We start from the raw sequence: 17,701 nt of genomic DNA on the forward strand, positions 1-17,701 counted from the left end.
TATTATTAATAATAATATTAATTCTATTATTTGTACCTCGCCCATCTGACTGGGTTGCCCCAGCCACTCTGGGTAAAAAGGTAAAGGGAACCCTGACCGTTAGGTCCAGTCGTGACCGACTCTGGGGTTGCGGCGCTCATCTCACTTTTACTAACAAAATATTAAAAACACAGTAAAACATCAGACATTAAAAACTTTCCTATACTGGGCTGCCTTCAGATGTCTCCTAAAAGTCATATAGTTCTTTATCTCCTTGACATTTGATGGAAGGGTGTTCCATAGGGTGGGTGCCACCACCGAGAAGACCCTCTGCCTGGTTCCCTGTAGCTTCACTTCTCTCAGTGAGGGAACTGCCAGAAGGTGCTCAGAGCTGGACCTCAGTGTCTGGGTTGAACGATGGGGCTGGAGACACTCCTTCAGGTATATAGGACCGAGGCCATTGAGGACTTTACAGGTCAGCACCAACACTTTGAATTGTGTTCTGAAACGTACTGGGAGCCAGTGTAGATCCTTTAGGACTGGAGTTACAGGGGGGCTGTAGGAAATCATCAGGGCTACGGTCTCCGAAAAAGACATGCCACTCCCTTTTGTGCTTAGCAGGCAGTGAACCCAGGGACAGGGCGGTAGCTTTATTTAGGGGCACCCAAATCATAGCTGTCTGGAGAGGCAGAGACCCTCCCTCCTGGTCAGAGCCGTCTTAAGCATATCCGGCGCCGTGGTGCAAAGATCCCTCCAGCGCCCTACCCCCCGTTTCCCAGAGTTGTCAGCCTTTTTAGGGGGACACCCCAAAGTTGTTGACCTTTTTCAGGAAAGGCTGCTCACGCTGCTGCCCTGTGCTGCTCAAGCGAGGCTGGGCATTGGCTCCCGTGACGGGATCGTAGTGTGGGGCTGGGCAGCCGGGCGTGATGGGGGCAGCACGGGAAGAAGGTGGGGGTCTTGTCCGGGCAGGGACAGGCAAAGTGAGCTGGGCCGTCCACATCGCCGCAGCAGAGAAGTGCGCTCACTCAGCCGCAATCTCGCTGTCCTTGCTTGGAGAGGAAGGGGGTGGGAGGAGAGAGCATGACTGGGAGGGGATTGGGCAGGGGAAGGAAACACGGTTCGTGTGAAGGGGTGCAGAGGTGGTGGGGGCAGTGGGCAGAGGCAGGCTCTGTGCAAGGCAGTGGAGAAGCAGGGGAAGGGCGCTGAGGGCAGTAGTTGCAGCGTGTAGCCTCAAGCGCAGGGATCTTTTGACATCGAGTAGACAAGGGGAGCTGGACATGGGTGGCGCTGTGGGTTAAACCACAGAGCCGAGGACTTGCCGATCAGAAGGTCGGCGGTTCGAATCCGCGCGATGGGATGAATTCCCGTTGCTCGGTCCCTGCTCCTGCCAACCTAGCTGTTCGAAAGGCCGTCAAAGTGCAAGTAGATAAATAGGTACCGCTCTGGCGGGAAGGTAAACGGCGTTTCCGTGCACTGTACTGGTTCGCCAGAAGCGGCTTAGTCATGCTGGCCACATGACCCGGAAGCTGTATGCTGGCTCCCTCGGCCAGTCAAGCGAGATGAGCACCGCAACCCCAGAGTCGGCCACGACTGGACCTAATGGTCAGGGGTCCCTTTACCTTTACCTAGACGAGGGGAGCAGTGGTAGAGTCACGTTTATGATGCGCAGAGCTTGGGATGCAAGCACACACCACGCAGCCGAGGAGGTGGTGTGTTGCGGAGCCAGCAGAGAGAGCTCCCGACTGCGGGAAAGCATCCGGAGCCTTCCCGCCTCCGACGGGCGCTGGAGGCGTGCAGGCACCAAGCCCCCGCTCCGCCTCGCTTACCTCCCCGCTCTCCCCTCCCCGGACTCTCCGCTTGGTGCCCTGGCTTGCCGCGCCACTACGCCCAATGCTCCTGGAAGGCAGCTGTGGTGTGACACCTCTCTCCTGCTGCCGTTTTCTAGCTACCCGAGATCTGGTATTCATATACGACATTGGCAACGGGGACGAGAACCTGACAGTGCACCGGGACATGCCCTACAACGACAACGAGTGGCACGAGGTCAGGGCGGAGATGAACGTGAAGCTGGCTCGGATGCGGGTTGACCGGATGCCCTGGGTTGTGCGAGCAGCCCCTCCCCAGACCTTCCTTCACATGAACCTCACGAAGCCTCTCTATGTGGGTGAGTGAGGATGGGCAGGGTGGTCTGAATGAAAGAAAGAAAGAAAGAAAGAGGGAGAGAGACAGATCCTATTGGACGACACTGTTAGAGGTTCTTTCATTGTTGATAACCTCAAACTAGAACCAGACTCAATACAGCTTCCTCATCAATATGAAAAAGCTCAGCCAGCTCAGTTTTGTAACAGGCAAAATCTCATTTTTGTGTGTGTCTGGGTGGTGAAAATCTAGCTTTATCATCTTCACCATCCTCTTCATTTTATTTGTTAAAATCTTTATTTCCATAGTTAAAAACTTCTAGGTTCATTTTAAAAATATATATATATTATTTGATTTTACATTTAAAAAGCTATCACATTATCAAATACATCACCATATATAGAGATTTCTCTGAATCTCGAAACTTCCCCCCCCATCCCCTCCATGGGTCCTTTTGTCAACATTTATAACTGCATATTATTCCATAATTTCGTATCCATAGTGTTTGTTACATTACAAGTGTGATTAAAATCCTGCTAATGTTTCCATCTGCTTACAGTGGTCTCCTAAATAAATTACAATTCCCCCCCTTTCTTTTTAAAAGTTTTTGTCCAGCTTCAAAGGCAGCGGACATTACAAAAACACCTTGCTATTTTCCACTGGGACCGGAACACTTAAAACAAGCTTGCCTAGATCCAGCAAGGCAGCTGTTAACGTTTTCGTTTCCTGTCCCCCTTTCTTAGGCGCTGCTGAATACTACCTGCGCCCCTTCTTGGGCTGCTTGCGGGGCCTGCGCATGAACGGGGTCACCCTCAACTTGGAGGGGAAAGCCAACGAGACGGAAGGGGTTCTTGTGAATTGCACCGGGCATTGCCGGAACCCTTTGGTGCCCTGCCGGAACTACGGCACCTGCCTGGAGGCCTATAGCCACTACACCTGCAACTGCTCGGTCTCTGCCTTCGAAGGACCTTTCTGCAACCTGGGTGAGAGCCCTAAACAAGTTTGGAGGGTTGAGGTGAAGTGGCGAGGCGAGGAGGGGGCATGATGGAGAAGACAGGGCTGATTTCCCCCCACCTTTGCCGCATCAAGCAGTTGGTCCCTTACCTTTCCCGCCCCGACCTGGCCACAGTGATCCATGTGACGGTCACCTCCAGGCTTGACTACTGTAATTCGCTCTACGCGGGGCTGCCCTTGAAGCTGTCCCAGAAACTCCAGCGGGTGCAGAATGCTGCAGCGAGGCTCCTCACGGGGTCTCTGCCATGGGAGCATATTCACCCAGTGCTTTTCAAGCTGCACCGGCTCCCGGTGGAGTACAGGGTCAGGTTTAAGGTGCTGGTTTTGACCTTTAAAGCCCTTCACGGCCTAGGAGCCTCGTACCTACGGGACCGCCTCTCCCGGTATGCCCCACGGAGGACATTAAGGTCCATAAATAGCAACACCCTAGTGGTCCCAGGCCCTAAGGAAGTTAGATTAGCCTCAACCAGAGCCAGCGCCTTTTCAACACTGGCCCCTGCCTGGTGGAACGCTCTGCCTCATGAGACCAGGGCCCTGCAGGATCTGATTTCTTTCCGCAGGGCCTGTAAGACAGAGTTGTTCCACCTGGCCTTTGGCTTAGAATCAGTTTGATTCCCTCCCCCTTTCTTTTTTCCTTTCTCCTCCTGTGATGAGGCTGCATTTTAATATTTTAATGTTGTATTTAACCTTGTTTTTAAGTTGTATTTCAATCAACTTGTTTTTATTATTGCTTGTTAGCCGCCCTGAGCCCGGCCTTGGCTGGGGAGGGTGGGGTATAAATAAAATTTATCATTATTATTTTTTATTATTATTTTCCTTAGGCCTTTGGCTCTCCGCCTAACCGTTGCCGTGTTCCCCCATCTATCCCCTTTTGCAGACATCGGGGCCTACTTCGAGCAAGGCACCTGGGTGCGCTATGACATCATGACGATGCCGTTGCACGTTGTCCGGGAGTTCTCCAACATTCTCCACCAGCCGATTCAGCCGCTCCCCGGCTACAACCTGACCAGGGAGGATGTGTGGCTCAGCTTCCGCACCACTTCGGCCCCCGCCGTCCTGATCTACGTCAGCACCTTTGTGCACGATTACATGACCATTTTGATCCGCGAGGACGGTGAGCACAATGGGAGCTAGCCGCCCTCCGAATCTTGCCTCTTTCTCAGCGAAGGCGCATCTTGCCATGGCGTCAGGATAGTTCATAGAATTGTAGAGTTGGAAAGGAATCCCCCCAGGGGTCATCGAGTCCAGCCCCCCTGCAAGGCATGAATCTTAACTACAGCATCCACAGCAGATGGCCTAATAATAATAATAATATATTATTTATACCCTGCCCATCTGGCTGGGTTTCCCCTGCCACCAGAATACAGTGGTACCTCGGGTTAAGTACTTAATTCGTTCCGGAGGTCCGTTCTTAACCTGAAACTGTTCTTAACCTGAAGCATCACTTTAGCTAATGGGGCCTCCCACCGCCGCTGCGCACGATTTCTGTTCTCATCCTGAAGCAAAGTTCTTAACCTGAGGTACTGTTTCTGGGTTAGCGGAGTCTGTAACCTGAAGCGTATGTAACCCGAGGTACCGCTGTAGTTCTAAAGGGATCTGTTTCAGGGCTGGCTTTAGTGCTCTATGGTGGGTGAGAACAGGGAGCATAAATGTTCAATCCACACACATTCCTCTTACCTCTCATAGTGAGAAGCAGCAACTGTCAGAATGACAGTTTCTGAAAACCGCAGGAGAGGTCAGCGCCCTTGCGCTCGGATCCTGCCTTTGGGCTTCTCACAGGTCAGCCACTGTGACAACAGGACGCCAGGCTAAATGGACCATTGGCGTCATTTTTCACTGGAAAGAGACACGATGTGATGGGTTTGAAGTTGTGTCTTCTATACAACATCACATTTTCATTAATCGGCCCTGAGGAGAGGGAAATTCCACCCCATCATTCTGCACCCGCCCGAGGTACCACTGTATTAAAAATGCGATAAAGCGCCAAACATTAAAAACTTCCCTAAACAGGGCTGCCTTCAGATGTCTTCTAAAAGTCAGGTGGTTGTTTATTTCCTGGACATCTGAAGGGATGTCCACAGGGCGGGCGCCACCACCAAGAAGGCCTTGTGCCTGGTTCCCTGTAACTCCACTTCTCGCAGTGAGGGAACCGTCAGAAGGCCCTTGGAGCTGGACCTCAGTGCCCGGGCAGAATGATGGGGGTGGAGATGCTCCTTCAGGTTCTGTAGCTTCACAGAAGGTCCTTGGAGCTGGACCCCAGTGTCGGGGCTGGATGATGGGGGTGGAGACACTCCTTCAGGTCTACTGGGCCAAGGCCATTTAATTCAGCACCAGCACTTTGAATTGTGCACGGAAATGTACCGGGAGCCAATGCACGTCTTTCAGGACTCAAGACAGAAGTACTGTTTTTGAGGGACAGGAGGCGGGCAGGTGTGGAGGATTCCCTGGTCCTGAATGGGGTAACTGTGCCCCTGAAGGACCAGGTGTGCAGCCTGGGAGTCATTTTGGACTCACAGCTGTCCATGTAGGCACAGGTCAAATCTGTATCCAGGGCAGCTGTTTACCAGCTCCATCTGGTACATAGGCTGAGAGCCTACCTGCCTGCAGACTGTCTCGCCAGAGTAGTGCATGCTCTGGTTATCTCCCGCTTGGACTACTGCAATGCGCTCTACGTGGGGCTACCTTTGAAGGTGACCCGGAAACTACAACTAATCCAGAATGCGGCAGCTAGACTGGTGACTGGGAGCGGCCACCGAGACCATATAACACCGGTCTTGAAAGACCTACATTGGCTCCCAGTACGTTTCCGAGCACAATTCAAAGTGTTGGTGCTGACCTTTAAAGCCCTAAACGGCCTCTGTCCGGTATATCTGAAGGAGCGTCTCCACCCCCATCGTTCAGCCCGGACACTGAGGTCCAGCTCCGAGGGCCTTCTGGCGGTTCCCTCACTGCGAGAGGCCAAGTTACAGGGAACCGGGCAGAGGGCCTTCTCGGTAGTGGCACCCACCCTGTGGAACGCCCTCCCACCAGATGTCAAAGCGATAAACAACTACCTGACATTCAGAAGACATCTGAAGGCAGCCCTGTTCAGGGAAGTTTTTAATATGTGACATTTTAGTGTACCAGCGTGGCACGTCTTTGAGAGCAGCTGTTTCAAAGCAACACCATCTCCTCCTTGCCGTCCCCTTTTACCTGTTGCCGTTTCCCTTGCAGGCATCCTTCAGCTCCACTACCAACTGGGCGCCCTCCCTGCCATCTACCCCCTGAGCACACGCTCTGTGGCCGACGGACAGCCACACAGTATCAATGTCACACGCGTCAATCGAACGTTGTACACACAGGTAAGGGGGCCCCCTCTTGCTGCATGAGTGGGGAGGGGCCTGCAGAAAGGTGTCGTGCGGCGGAAGGGACCCGGAGCCCCCCTGACGTTGCTGGGCTCCCAACTCCCATCAGCCTCAGTTGAGTGATGGATGCCGCAGTTCAGCAATGCCTAGAGGACTACACATGGTCTTCGCCTCTGGCCCTGTGGCTCTCTCACTGTCTGGAGGGAGGGAGGGACTCCCGGGAGAGTAGCCCAGTAGCTTTCTGCTCTGCGGAGTGTGGGCCCATTGGTGTCATGTGGACAAACGGTTAAATTATGCAGTGCTTGGCTTCATGTCTCCAGGCACACATTCCCAGCGCCTGGAGGTTCTGAGATAAGGTGCCAGGTGCGCTGGGTTGCCATAGCAACACTAGCAAGGCCAGGCGTACGTCTTGCTGAGTCATTTACCCTTCCATTAGTTCAAGAATGCCTAGGTGTAGAAACAGATAGAACAGGCATTGCTTTTCTGATGTTTGTGTCCTGATGCCCATGCCATATTGTCCTTTCCTGTCTGGATACTGCCCTGTTTCCATGTGAGGAAGAGGCTCTGGGTTTTACCCAGCAGCGTTACCTAGCAGGGAGATAGTGTTACCGGATCTTTCTGTACATATGTATCTTTACTTCAGAGACCAGAAGAACTCTGTATAGTAGATAGCTGGGGCTCCACGTACTCTGCTGATATATCAAACTGGTTGTTGAGGTGTGAGGAACACAACCTTCCACAAGCAGACAACAGGGCCTGGGACAGTGCTGGGAAAGGCTGAGTTCTCCACTGTAACATCATAATCATAATAATGATAATAATATTGTTAGTGTTATTTATAACCCACCCAACTGGCTGGGCTTCCCCAGCCACTCTGGATGGCTCCCAACAGAATATTAAAAACATGATAAAACATCAAACATTAAAAGCTTCCCTAAACAGGGCTGCCTTCAGATGTCTTCTAAAAGTCAGGTGGTTGTTTATTTCCTGGACATCTGAAGGGATGTCCACAGGGCGGGAGCCACCACCGAGAAGGCCTTCTGCCTGGTTCCCTGTAACTCCACTTCTCGCAGTGAGGGAACTGTCAGAAGGCCCTTGGAGCTGGACCTCAGTGTCCGGGCTGAACGATGGGGGTGGAGACGCTCCTTCAGGCATACTGGACTGAGGCCGTTTAGGGCTTTAAAGGTCAGCACCAACACTTTGAATTGTGCTCGGAAACGTACTGGGAGCCAATGTAGGTCTTTCAGGACCGGTGTTCTGTGGTCTTGGCGGCCACTCCCAGTCCCCAGTCTAGCTGCCGCATTCTGGATTAGTTGTAGTTTCCAGGTCGCCAGTCCACTGTTCTCTGTGAGGGTATTCTGATCAGCCTTATAGTATGTTCTCTCTCTTCTTCCTTCCTTTAGTTGGATTATTACCCAGTCCAGGTCTACCAGCTCTCCCTTTTTGTGGATGGCAGACTTGACTCGCCCAAGGCGCTCTATCTCGGTCGTTTCATGGGTGAGTGAGAGTCGTGGCTCCTGCCCATTCTTGACATTGATTGTCCCATTCCCAGCTCCTTGGATGTGCCAGTCAGCCTTCTGCTGCCCTGGTTCCTTCCAGTTACTTTGGATTTCCTACCCATGGCCAGTGGCCAACATCTGGAAAGCTCCAGATTGACCAGGGAGAGAGGGGGATGTCTGCTCCACATAACCTCACCCTGACATCCAACTCTGCTTTGCTTTTAGGCTCGCAAACATAGTTCTGTCCACATCTCTGGATTCTGCCCTGTCCCTCAAAACAGCCTCTGTTGTCCCCTTATTCCTGTGTTCCTGGAGACCCCCATTCCTTCTAATCGCCAACTTGGGAGTGCCTATCAGTTCTAAAGCAAAATGTGGCCACCCCAAAATGAGGTGATGGTCTCTGCATCCTCAGGGGCCTCCCTTTGGTATATGGAAGTTTGTCGTTATATATATATGCCCGATAGGGAACTGTGAGCTTCAATACTTACCGTATTTTTCGCTCTATATGACGCACTTTTCCCCCTCCAAAAATTAAGGGGAAATGTGTGTGCGTCCTATGGAGCGAATGCAGGCTCCTTGGCTTCAGCGATAGCAACGCAAAGCCTCTGAAGCGCAGAGGGAGTGCTCCCTCCACGCTCTGGAGGCTTCGTGTTGCTTTCGCTGAAGCCCGGAGAGCGAGAGGGGTTGGTGCGCACCGACCCCTCTCACTCTCCAGGCTTCAGGGATAGCCGCCTGAAGCCTCTGGAGCGCAGCGGGAACTTGCGCTGTGCTCCAAAGGCTTTGGGTTCCTTTTGCTGAAGCCAGGAGAACAAGACTCTCCTGGCTTCAGCAGAGAGGGAGAGCTGTGCAGCGCCCCTTCAGCGAAGCAGGAGGAGAAATGGAAGGGGCTCCGTTTCTCCTGCCGCTTCACTGAAGGGGCGCTGAGCAGAGAGGGAGAGAATTTTTTCCCCCCTGTTCTCCCCCTCCTATGGTCTGGTGCGTCCCTTAGAGCGAAAAATACGGTAATAGAATTTGGTGGCAGCCGAGTCAGTAAGAGGAGGAGAAGGGTCTCCTCTAAGGCAAATGGGGAACTCGTTTCTTCAAAGAGCCGCCATCGCCCGAGCTCCTCTGCTCTTCCGCTTCCCTCCTGCGCCACTTTTTCACGTCTTCTCCTTCCACCCCACTTTCTGCAAGCTCTTCCCCCCACTTTCCCTTTCCTTTCCCCCTCGTTGCATCTGTCAAACGCAGGCCTCTCTGTATGAACATTCTGTAACGGGGCTGGAAATGATTTTGCAGGTTCTGGGCTGAATAAATTATGCAGATCATATGAATTTTGCATGCGCGTCCTTAATTTGCATAGTATGCCCTTCTGTCGCTAGGCAGGGAAAGGAACAAAGAGCCCCTCTCCCCCTGGAGTGCTGCTTCACGTCCTGACAGATAATGACTCCTAAGCCTGTCCTTACAGATCTCAAGGCTTTTTCAGAGACTGATATGGCTGACCGTTGTCAGTGTTTTTGAGTCAGGGTAGTTTTATTTTATTTCATTGAACCACCTGTTTTATTACATACATTTAAACCCATTGACACACACACACACAATTCTTTTAAAAATTTCTAAATTACATTTCAAAATATTCATTTCAACAACCATAAATGAATGACTTCTCTCCTTCTCTTTCGGTGGTTCATTTTGCATACTATAAAGGTAAAGGGACCCCTGACTATTAGGTCCAGTCGTGGCCGACTCGGGTTGCGGCGCTCATCTCGCTTTATTGGCCGAGGAAACCGGCGTACAGCTTCCGGGTCATATGGCCAGCATGACTAAGCCGCTTCTGGCAAACCAGAGCAGCACGCGGAAACACCGTTTACCTTCCTGCCGGAGTGGTACCTATTTATCTACTTGCACTTTGACGTGCTTTCAAACTGCTAGGTTGGCAGGAGCTGGGACAGAGCAACGGGAGCTCACCCCGTTGTGGGGATTCGAACCGCCAACCTTCTGATCGGCAAGTCCTAAACTCTGTGGTTTAACCCACAGCGCCACCCGCGTCCCTTTTGCATACTATACATCCCTGCATATTTTACATGAACTAAATCATTCAGTAATCCATTTTTACATCCCTCAAAACTTATTTACACTGTTGAATTTATCTTAACGCTACCAGTGTTTTTAAATGAACACAATTTTCAGCCATATGTTCAGTGAACATTTTCCAGTCGTCTTCTTGTTCTTTTATATTTTATATTCTATATGTTAAGTCCTCAAGCTGCTTGTATTCCATCAATTTAAGTTGCCAGTCTTCTTTAGTTGGGGCCTCGCTCGTTTTCCATTTTGGGGCTAACAAGACACGGGCCGCAGTAATGGCATACATAAATATCCTTTTTTGACACCTGGGAATTTCCCTCTGAATTGTCCCCAACAAAAAGGACTCTGTTTGTTTTTGGGGGGTGTACTTTTAAACATTTTTTTCAATTCATTATACAGTGGTGCCTCGCAAGACGAAAAGAATCCGTTCCGCGAGTCTCTTCGTCTAGCGGTTTTTTCGTCTTGCGAAGCAACCCCATTAGCGGATTAGCGCTATTAGCGGTTTAGCGGCTATTAAAGGCTTAAGGGATTAGCGGATTAGCTGCTAAAAGGCTATTAGCAGCTTAGTGCCTTAGAAAAAGGGGTGGGGAGCGGGAAAAAATCGCAGCAACTCGCAATACATTTTCGTCTTGCGAAGCAAGCCCATAGGAAATTCGTTTTGCGAAGCACCTCCAAAACGGAAAACCCTTTTATCTAGCGGGTTTTCCGTCTTGCGAGGCATTCGTCTTGCGGGGCACCACTGTATATCATTTCCCTGATTTGGGGTAGTTTTGAGGGGGGTTAAGGTTTGAGGAGGAGCTGAGGAAGAAGCTGGCGTCTGTTTAACTGTGTCCTGTTCCTCTTGTCTTCCATGGTCCACAGAAACGGGCCTGATTCACCCGGATATCCAAAGGTACAACACACCGGGCTTCACAGGTTGCCTCTCAGGAGTGAAATTCAACAGCATTGTGCCTCTGAAAACCATCTTCCGGGCCAGTGGCAAAAATCCTATCCGCCCCTACAGCATCAAAGGGCGGCTGGTGGAGTCCAGCTGTGCCTCTATGCCCAACTCTTACATCGAAACGCCACCGGAACTTGACCCCTGGTACATAGACCCAGGTAAGATAGCATTTATGGGGGAGGAAGGGTTGGGGGCAAGACTGTGCTTACCGGGGGGCGAGGAGACCTCTTAATAAATTTAATAATAAATGTTATTTACACCCCAGCCAGAGCTGGGCTCAAGGCGGCTAACACCAATAAAATCACAGTAAAAACATAATGGGGGGTGGGGGAGGAAACAACCAATTTAAAATACAGGTTAAAATGCAATTTAAAATGCAGCCTCATTTTAAAAGTAGCCAATAGATCAAGACTATAAAGGGAGGGCAACATAAGGGTCCGACTGAGTCTAAACCAAAGGCCAGGCGGAACAGCTCTGTCTTGCAGACAGATGTCAAGTCCCACAGGGCCCTGGTCTCTTGTGACAGAGCGTTCCACCAAGACGGGGCCAGTACTGAAAAGGCCCTGGCCCTAGTTGAGACCAATCTAACCACCTTGCGACCTGTTGTCATTTGTAGACCTTAAGGTCCTCTGCGGGGCATACCAGGAGAGGCTGTCCTGTAGGTACGTGGGTCCTAGGCCGCAGAGGGCTTTAAAGGTCAAAACCAGCACCTTAAACCTGACCCTGTACTCCACCGGGAGCCTGTGTAGTTGGTAAAGCACTGGATGAAACATTATACAGTGGTACCTTGGTTCTTGAATGGCTTAGCTGACGAACAAATCGGCTCCCGAATTCCGCAAACCTTGAAGTAAGTGTTCCGGTTTGCGAACGTTTTTCGGAAGCCGAATGTCCGACGTGGCTTCTGCTTGAGGGCAGGAAGCTCCTTCAGCCAATCAGAAGCCGCACCTTGGTTTTCGAACCGTTTCAGGAGTCGAACGGACTTCCGGAATGGATTAAGTTCGAGAACCAAGGTACCACAGCGGATGCGTTATCAAGATGTGACACCAGAGGGCGCTGTCATCAATGTAAAATTGCATTGCTGTTGTTTTATTTTGAGCGTTTTTACAATCACGATTTAAATCACTAGTCAATAAGACTTGATTTAAATCATTTTTTATTTTTTTTACAGAAAGACTCATTATTGCTGGTATTATCTTAATATTTACAACCAGAGGAAGGTTTTATTTTTGGAATAATAAATTTTCAGAGTAGTTTTTACAGTTATAGCAAAATTACAGATTTGGTTATACTATTAGAAATACATAGACAGATAATTATGAAATTATTGTGAGGTTTAATAAGTGTTTATATTTGGACAACTTTTCTGCTGTTCTTTACTGGAAGGAGATAAATAAATTGTTTAAATTATTAAGGAAATTATTAACTAAAACAATAACATTATAGCATACGTATCCATGTTTGTTAACCGATGTGGTTAAACATTTTTAAAAAAAACTTAGACTCGCGTTTTAGCACATATTAAAAACTTAAAACAAATCCTTATCTCCTGATGAATAGCCTTTGGACAATAATGTAACTTAATGTAGTGTAACTTAAATAGAAAACTATCTTTAGAAAGATTTTTCCTCCAAAAGCATTTTATTTTAAAAATCCGATTTAAATTTTAAAAAAATCTGATTTAAATAAAAAATCCAATTACATTTTTTAAAAATCCGATTTTTTAAAAAATTCATTGATTTTTATTCATCCTGGTCCTCTGTGTCCTTCTAGTTGACTTCCTGTACATCCACGATGACGGCTGGATCGCGATCATCATTGGAGGTGAGTGAGACCAAGAGGGTTGCTAGGAACTTTGGTCCAAGAGCTGCACCATGGGATGGGAGCTTGGCCCATGAGAGCTTTGAGAGCTCAGATTTAGATGCTGACTGTGGCCTACCATGCTACAGCCACAACTAATAACGGAGGAAGCCAGGGTGCCACGTCCAACCACGGGTCCACCTAAGGGCTCAGCACTGTCCGCGTCGGTTAGCAGTAGCTCCCCAGGGTTTCAGATGCGGAGGGGGGCATTCCCAGCCTTAACCTTTAAAGCCCTAAACGGCCTCGGTCCAGTATACCTTAAGGAGCGTCTCCACCCCCATCTTTCTCTGAGGTCCAGAGCCGAGGGCCTTCTGGCAGTTCCCTCCCTGCAAGAAGCCAAGTTACAGGGAACCAGGCAGAGGGCCTTCTCGGTGGTGGCACCTGCCCTTTGGAATGCCCTCCCACCAGATGTCAAAGAGAAAAACAACTTCCAGACTTTTAGAAGACATCTGAAGGCAGCCCTGTTTAGGGAAGCTTTTAATGTTTGATGCATTAAAGGTAAAGGGACCCCTGACCATTAGGTCCACTCGTGCCCGACTCTGGGGTTGCGGTGCTCATCTTGCTTTATTGGCCGAGGAAGCCGGCGTACAACTTCCGGGTCATGTGGCCAGCAGGACTAAGCCACTTCTGGCGAACCAGAGCAGCGCACGGAAATGCCGTTTACCTTCCCGCCGGAGCGGTACCTATTGATCTACTTGCACTTTGACGTGCTTTCGAACTGCTAGGTTGGCAGGAGCAGGGACCGAGCAACGGGAGCTCACCCCGTCGCGGGGATTTGAACCGCCGACCTTCTGATCGGCAAGTCCTAGGCTCTGTGGTTTAACCCACAGCGCCACCTGCGTCCCCGTTTGACGCATTACTGTATTTTAATATTGTGTTGGAAGCCGCTCAGAGTCGCTGGGGAAACCCAGCCAGCTGGGTGGGCTGTAAATAATACTAACAATAATATTTATTATTCTTGTTATTTTGATGATGATGATGATAATGATGATGTTACAGTGGAGAACTCAGCCATTCCAAGCGCTGTCTCAGCACCATTATATTATTATTATTAATTATTATTAATTATTATAACGCGGGTGGCGCTGTGGGTAAAAGCCTCAGTGCCTAGGGCTTGCCGATCGAAAGGTCGGCGGTTCGAATCCCCATGGCGGGGTGCGCTCCCGTTGTTCGGTCCCAGCGTCTGCCAACCTAGCAGTTCGAAAGCACTCTCGGGTGCAAGTAGATAAATAGGGACCGCCTACTAGCGGGAAGGTAAACGGTGTTTCCGTGTGCGGCTCTGGCTCTCCAGAGCAGCGATGTCACGCTGGCCACGTGACCCGGAAGTGTCTTCGGACAGCGCTGGCTCCCGGCCTCTTGAGTGAGATGGGCGCACAACCCTAGAGTCTGTCAAGACTGGCCCGTACGGGCAGGGGTACCTTTACCTTTACCTTATTATTATAACTGGAGAAGCTGGGAGTTGAACCTGGCACCTGCAGGCAACCCATATGGTCTACCAAGGAGCTATGGCCCTGCCCATGTGTAGCCTCGCTTCTGGGTTATTCTCGTCCTTCCCCTTCACTCTCTCCTTTCTCCCTCAGTGATTTTTTTCCTGCTCCTGCTGCTGGCGGCCGCTTTCCTTTTGATGTACCTGCACCATCACCGCTACAAGGGCTCGTACCACACCAACGAGCCCAAGGCTATCCAGGACTACAACAGTAGTAGCAGCAGCGGTGGTGGCGGCGGCGGTGGCGGCAGCAGCAGTGGAGCCCCTCCCGTCCCGCCGGCGAAGCCTGCCGCCTCGCGGAAGGATCAAAACTTGCCACAAATCCTGGAGGAGTCCAAAACCGAATAGCCGACCGGAGCCAGGAGCGCCGATTCCTCCCTCCGATGGTGCCGGCTGCAGCCTTTTGGCAAGACCAAACCTGAACTGCCAACTGTGCCACTTTCTGGGAAGCCGACCTTCTCCCCCCTGTCAGCCCCACTGCGAGACGACGGCCCTCCTGGCGCCTCTGCCTTGTTTCACCTGCACATCCTGTGGAGTGTTGCTGCATCTTCCGGTTGGATCCAATAACCGATGGGCAGGTGTCAATCAAAGGCTGCCAGCCCGAGTTTTTTTTTTCTTTAATAGCCTGATTCTCCCCAGTCCCGTTTCTCATCTCTTGATCAGGTTGGTGCCTACGAAGATGCCCAAATGATACCTGAGGGTGGTTGTTCCCTGACCCCCAGAGCTATCAAGTCTCTCTGCACTCCTGTTTCTGGACCGCGCAGAGTCTCCTTTGGAGTAAAACTGGGGTGGCAGAGGTGACGCAAGACAGACTTTCTCCATGCCAAACTCCACAGATCCTTGCCGTTATTGAAGAGAGACACTGGACGGTCAATATTGCACTTTCTTCTTTTTATTTTGTTTTTACGGAACAAGGGGAAATGCAACGCAATATCCATTCTGGCCTTTTCACGCGTGACTCACTAGCACATAGTCTTCCTTGCTTAATTGCTTAGCATTTAATTAAAAAAACAAAAAAAAGCCATTAGTCGAGCCATGCAATATAGCATATTTTAGATCTCGGCACGTTATATTGTGCCCTGAGAGAAATCCAATGTGCAATGTAGGTACCTGCCTGCCAGTATATATATATATAAATATATAAAAATACAAATATATTTCTGTGTGCAGCTGCAGCGCATGGAAGGATCACTCGCACTTTGCTACCACTTTGCTGCTTTCGTAAATCAGGGTTTTGAGAATTTTAAGATTCTTTCTACCTTCCCTTCTTCCCTTTTAGTTGTGGGTTATTAGACAGACTAGTTTTTTTATTCTATCGGTTTGTATAAAAAACACAAAAGCAGAAGTCTGATGTTCTGTTTTTTCCAGTGAAGTGATGTCGTCTGTGTGGTCTGTAGTTTGCTACTTCGGGGAAGGAGGTTTTGCTCTTGGGTAACTCTTCCGACCCTCTTCCCCCCCCCCTACCTTTTGAAAAGCTAAGTTCACTCGTGCAATGTTAAGAAGATAAAAACTGTGTAGCAGAAGCAAAATGGATTTATTTTATCCAAAAGCCCGGGGCTATTCCTGAGCGGTTTATTTTTTCTAAGGAGCTGTTTGTCTGGACAAAGCGTGAAGGTTACCTAAATAAATAAATGTAAAGAAAGTTAAGTCAGGGCGATGGCGACGTGAGCCTGTGTCATTTTGTGGGGAGGTGATGGTGCGAAGGCTGTTGTTCAAAAGTATCTAAATTATAAATTGAGTTTTAACAGGCAGCGCTCCAGCGGTTCTCAACCTGTGGGTCCCCAGATGTTGTTGGACTACAACTCCCATCATCCCTGAGCACTGGCCTTGCTAGGTAGGGGTGATGGGAGTTGTAGTTCAACAACATCTGGGGGCCCACAGGTTGAGAAAGGCTGCAGGCTGTCCAAGCAACCACCAGCATTGTAACTACAGTGGTACCTTGGGTTAAGTACTTAATTCATTCCGGAGGTCTGTTCTTAACCTGAAACTGTTCTTAACCTGAAGCACCACTTTAGCTAATGGGGCCTCCTGCTGCCGCCGCGACGCCAGAGCACGAGTTCTGTTCTCATCTGGAGTCTGTAACCTGAAGCATATGTAACCTGAAGTGTATGTAACCCGAGGTACCACTGTACAGCCATGTGGTGCAATCAATGAGGGTGTGTTAAAGGTAAAGTTAAAGGGACCCCTGACCATTAGGTCCAGTTGTGACCGACTTTGGGGTTGCGACTCTCATCTCGCTTTATTGGCTGAGGGAGCCAGTGTACAGCTTCCGGGTCATGTGGCCAGCATGACTAAGCCGCTTCTGGCGAACCAGAGCAGTGCACGGAAACGCTGTTTACCTTCCCACCGGAGCGGTACCTATTTATCTATTTGTACTTTGACGTGCTTTCGAACTGCTAGGTTGGCAGGAGCAGGGACCGAGCAATGGGAGCTCACCCTGTCACAGGGATTTGAACCGCCGAGCTTCTGATCGGCAAGCCCTAGGCTCTGTGGTTTAACCCACAGTGCCACCCTGTGTGTTAGGATGGTTCAAAATCCCCACTGCAGCAAAGTTCCTGCTCTAGACTCACATTCCTTTTGCAGATAGAGGATCGACGTGCTGGGGTGAGAATGGCAGCAGCGAAACCGGCTAGAGCTGCCCTAGCTATGCAAGGCAATCGGATCTCACAACACATAAAAGCTGAAAACCCGAACAGGCATTGTTTGTTGCAAAGGCCAGCACAAAATGTGTGGCTCCTATGGTGAACAACAGGGTGAGGAGACCTTGGCTCCTACAGCTAACACTAGAATGATGGGCACCTCTTGCCCTGAACTCTGCATTAAGGCTTTCTTAAGCCGACCAGAATGTCACAAAATAGCATGCAAGTGCTCGGTTTCCCCAGAACGCTTCATCGAGTTAGATAGTTAAAAAAAACCCCAGCAACCCATAAGCAGGTGAGGGGGGAGGGTGTCTATATTTCAGTTTCTCTCCCCCCCCCCCCGTCTTCAAAGTCTGTTCTTCCCTTTTCTGCTGCAACTTGTAATTTTTTAATTTAAAAAAAGGTCCTCATGAAAATTCATCAGGTGTTGAAGAGAGGATGGAATCACCCGTCGTCGTAAATAGCCGCCCAGAGTGGCTGGGTAAACTCAGCCAGATGGGCGGGGTATAAATAATAAATTTATTATTATTATTATTATTATTATTACTAAATGCGTTTCCTCTTCCTAGGCAGCCTGGATGCATCCTCAATTGCGCAAAATGTCTGCTAATTCTCCCCAACGGTCAAAACTCCCATTGTTCTAGGTGCGTTTTGCGACAGGGAATTTTGTTAACACGAGCAGTTTCGGAGCTCTGGGCGCAGTACTGAGCCTAAGATTTCAGATTAAAACTGCAGAGTGGAAG

General features: G+C 49.9%; 1 protein-coding gene across 1 annotated transcript in view; it reads left to right on the plus strand.

Annotated features, from left to right (window-relative positions):
* Positions 1-15,966, plus strand: part of CNTNAP1 (contactin associated protein 1) — a 45,505-nt gene extending 29,539 nt beyond the window's left edge. The window contains exons 17-24 of the mRNA XM_083407467.1: positions 1,925-2,143; positions 2,862-3,101; positions 4,010-4,246; positions 6,346-6,473; positions 7,880-7,973; positions 10,898-11,134; positions 12,747-12,797; positions 14,414-15,966. Coding sequence (XP_083263593.1) covers positions 1,925-2,143; positions 2,862-3,101; positions 4,010-4,246; positions 6,346-6,473; positions 7,880-7,973; positions 10,898-11,134; positions 12,747-12,797; positions 14,414-14,667 — 1,460 coding nt within the window. The 3' untranslated portion in view covers positions 14,668-15,966. The remainder of the gene's footprint in view (positions 1-1,924; positions 2,144-2,861; positions 3,102-4,009; positions 4,247-6,345; positions 6,474-7,879; positions 7,974-10,897; positions 11,135-12,746; positions 12,798-14,413) is intronic.
* Positions 15,967-17,701: the final 1,735 nt, after the last annotated feature.

Source organism: Podarcis tiliguerta (genome assembly GCF_965153285.1).
Source record: "Podarcis tiliguerta genome assembly, chromosome: 13".
NCBI classification, from domain to species: Eukaryota; Metazoa; Chordata; class Lepidosauria; order Squamata; family Lacertidae; genus Podarcis; species Podarcis tiliguerta.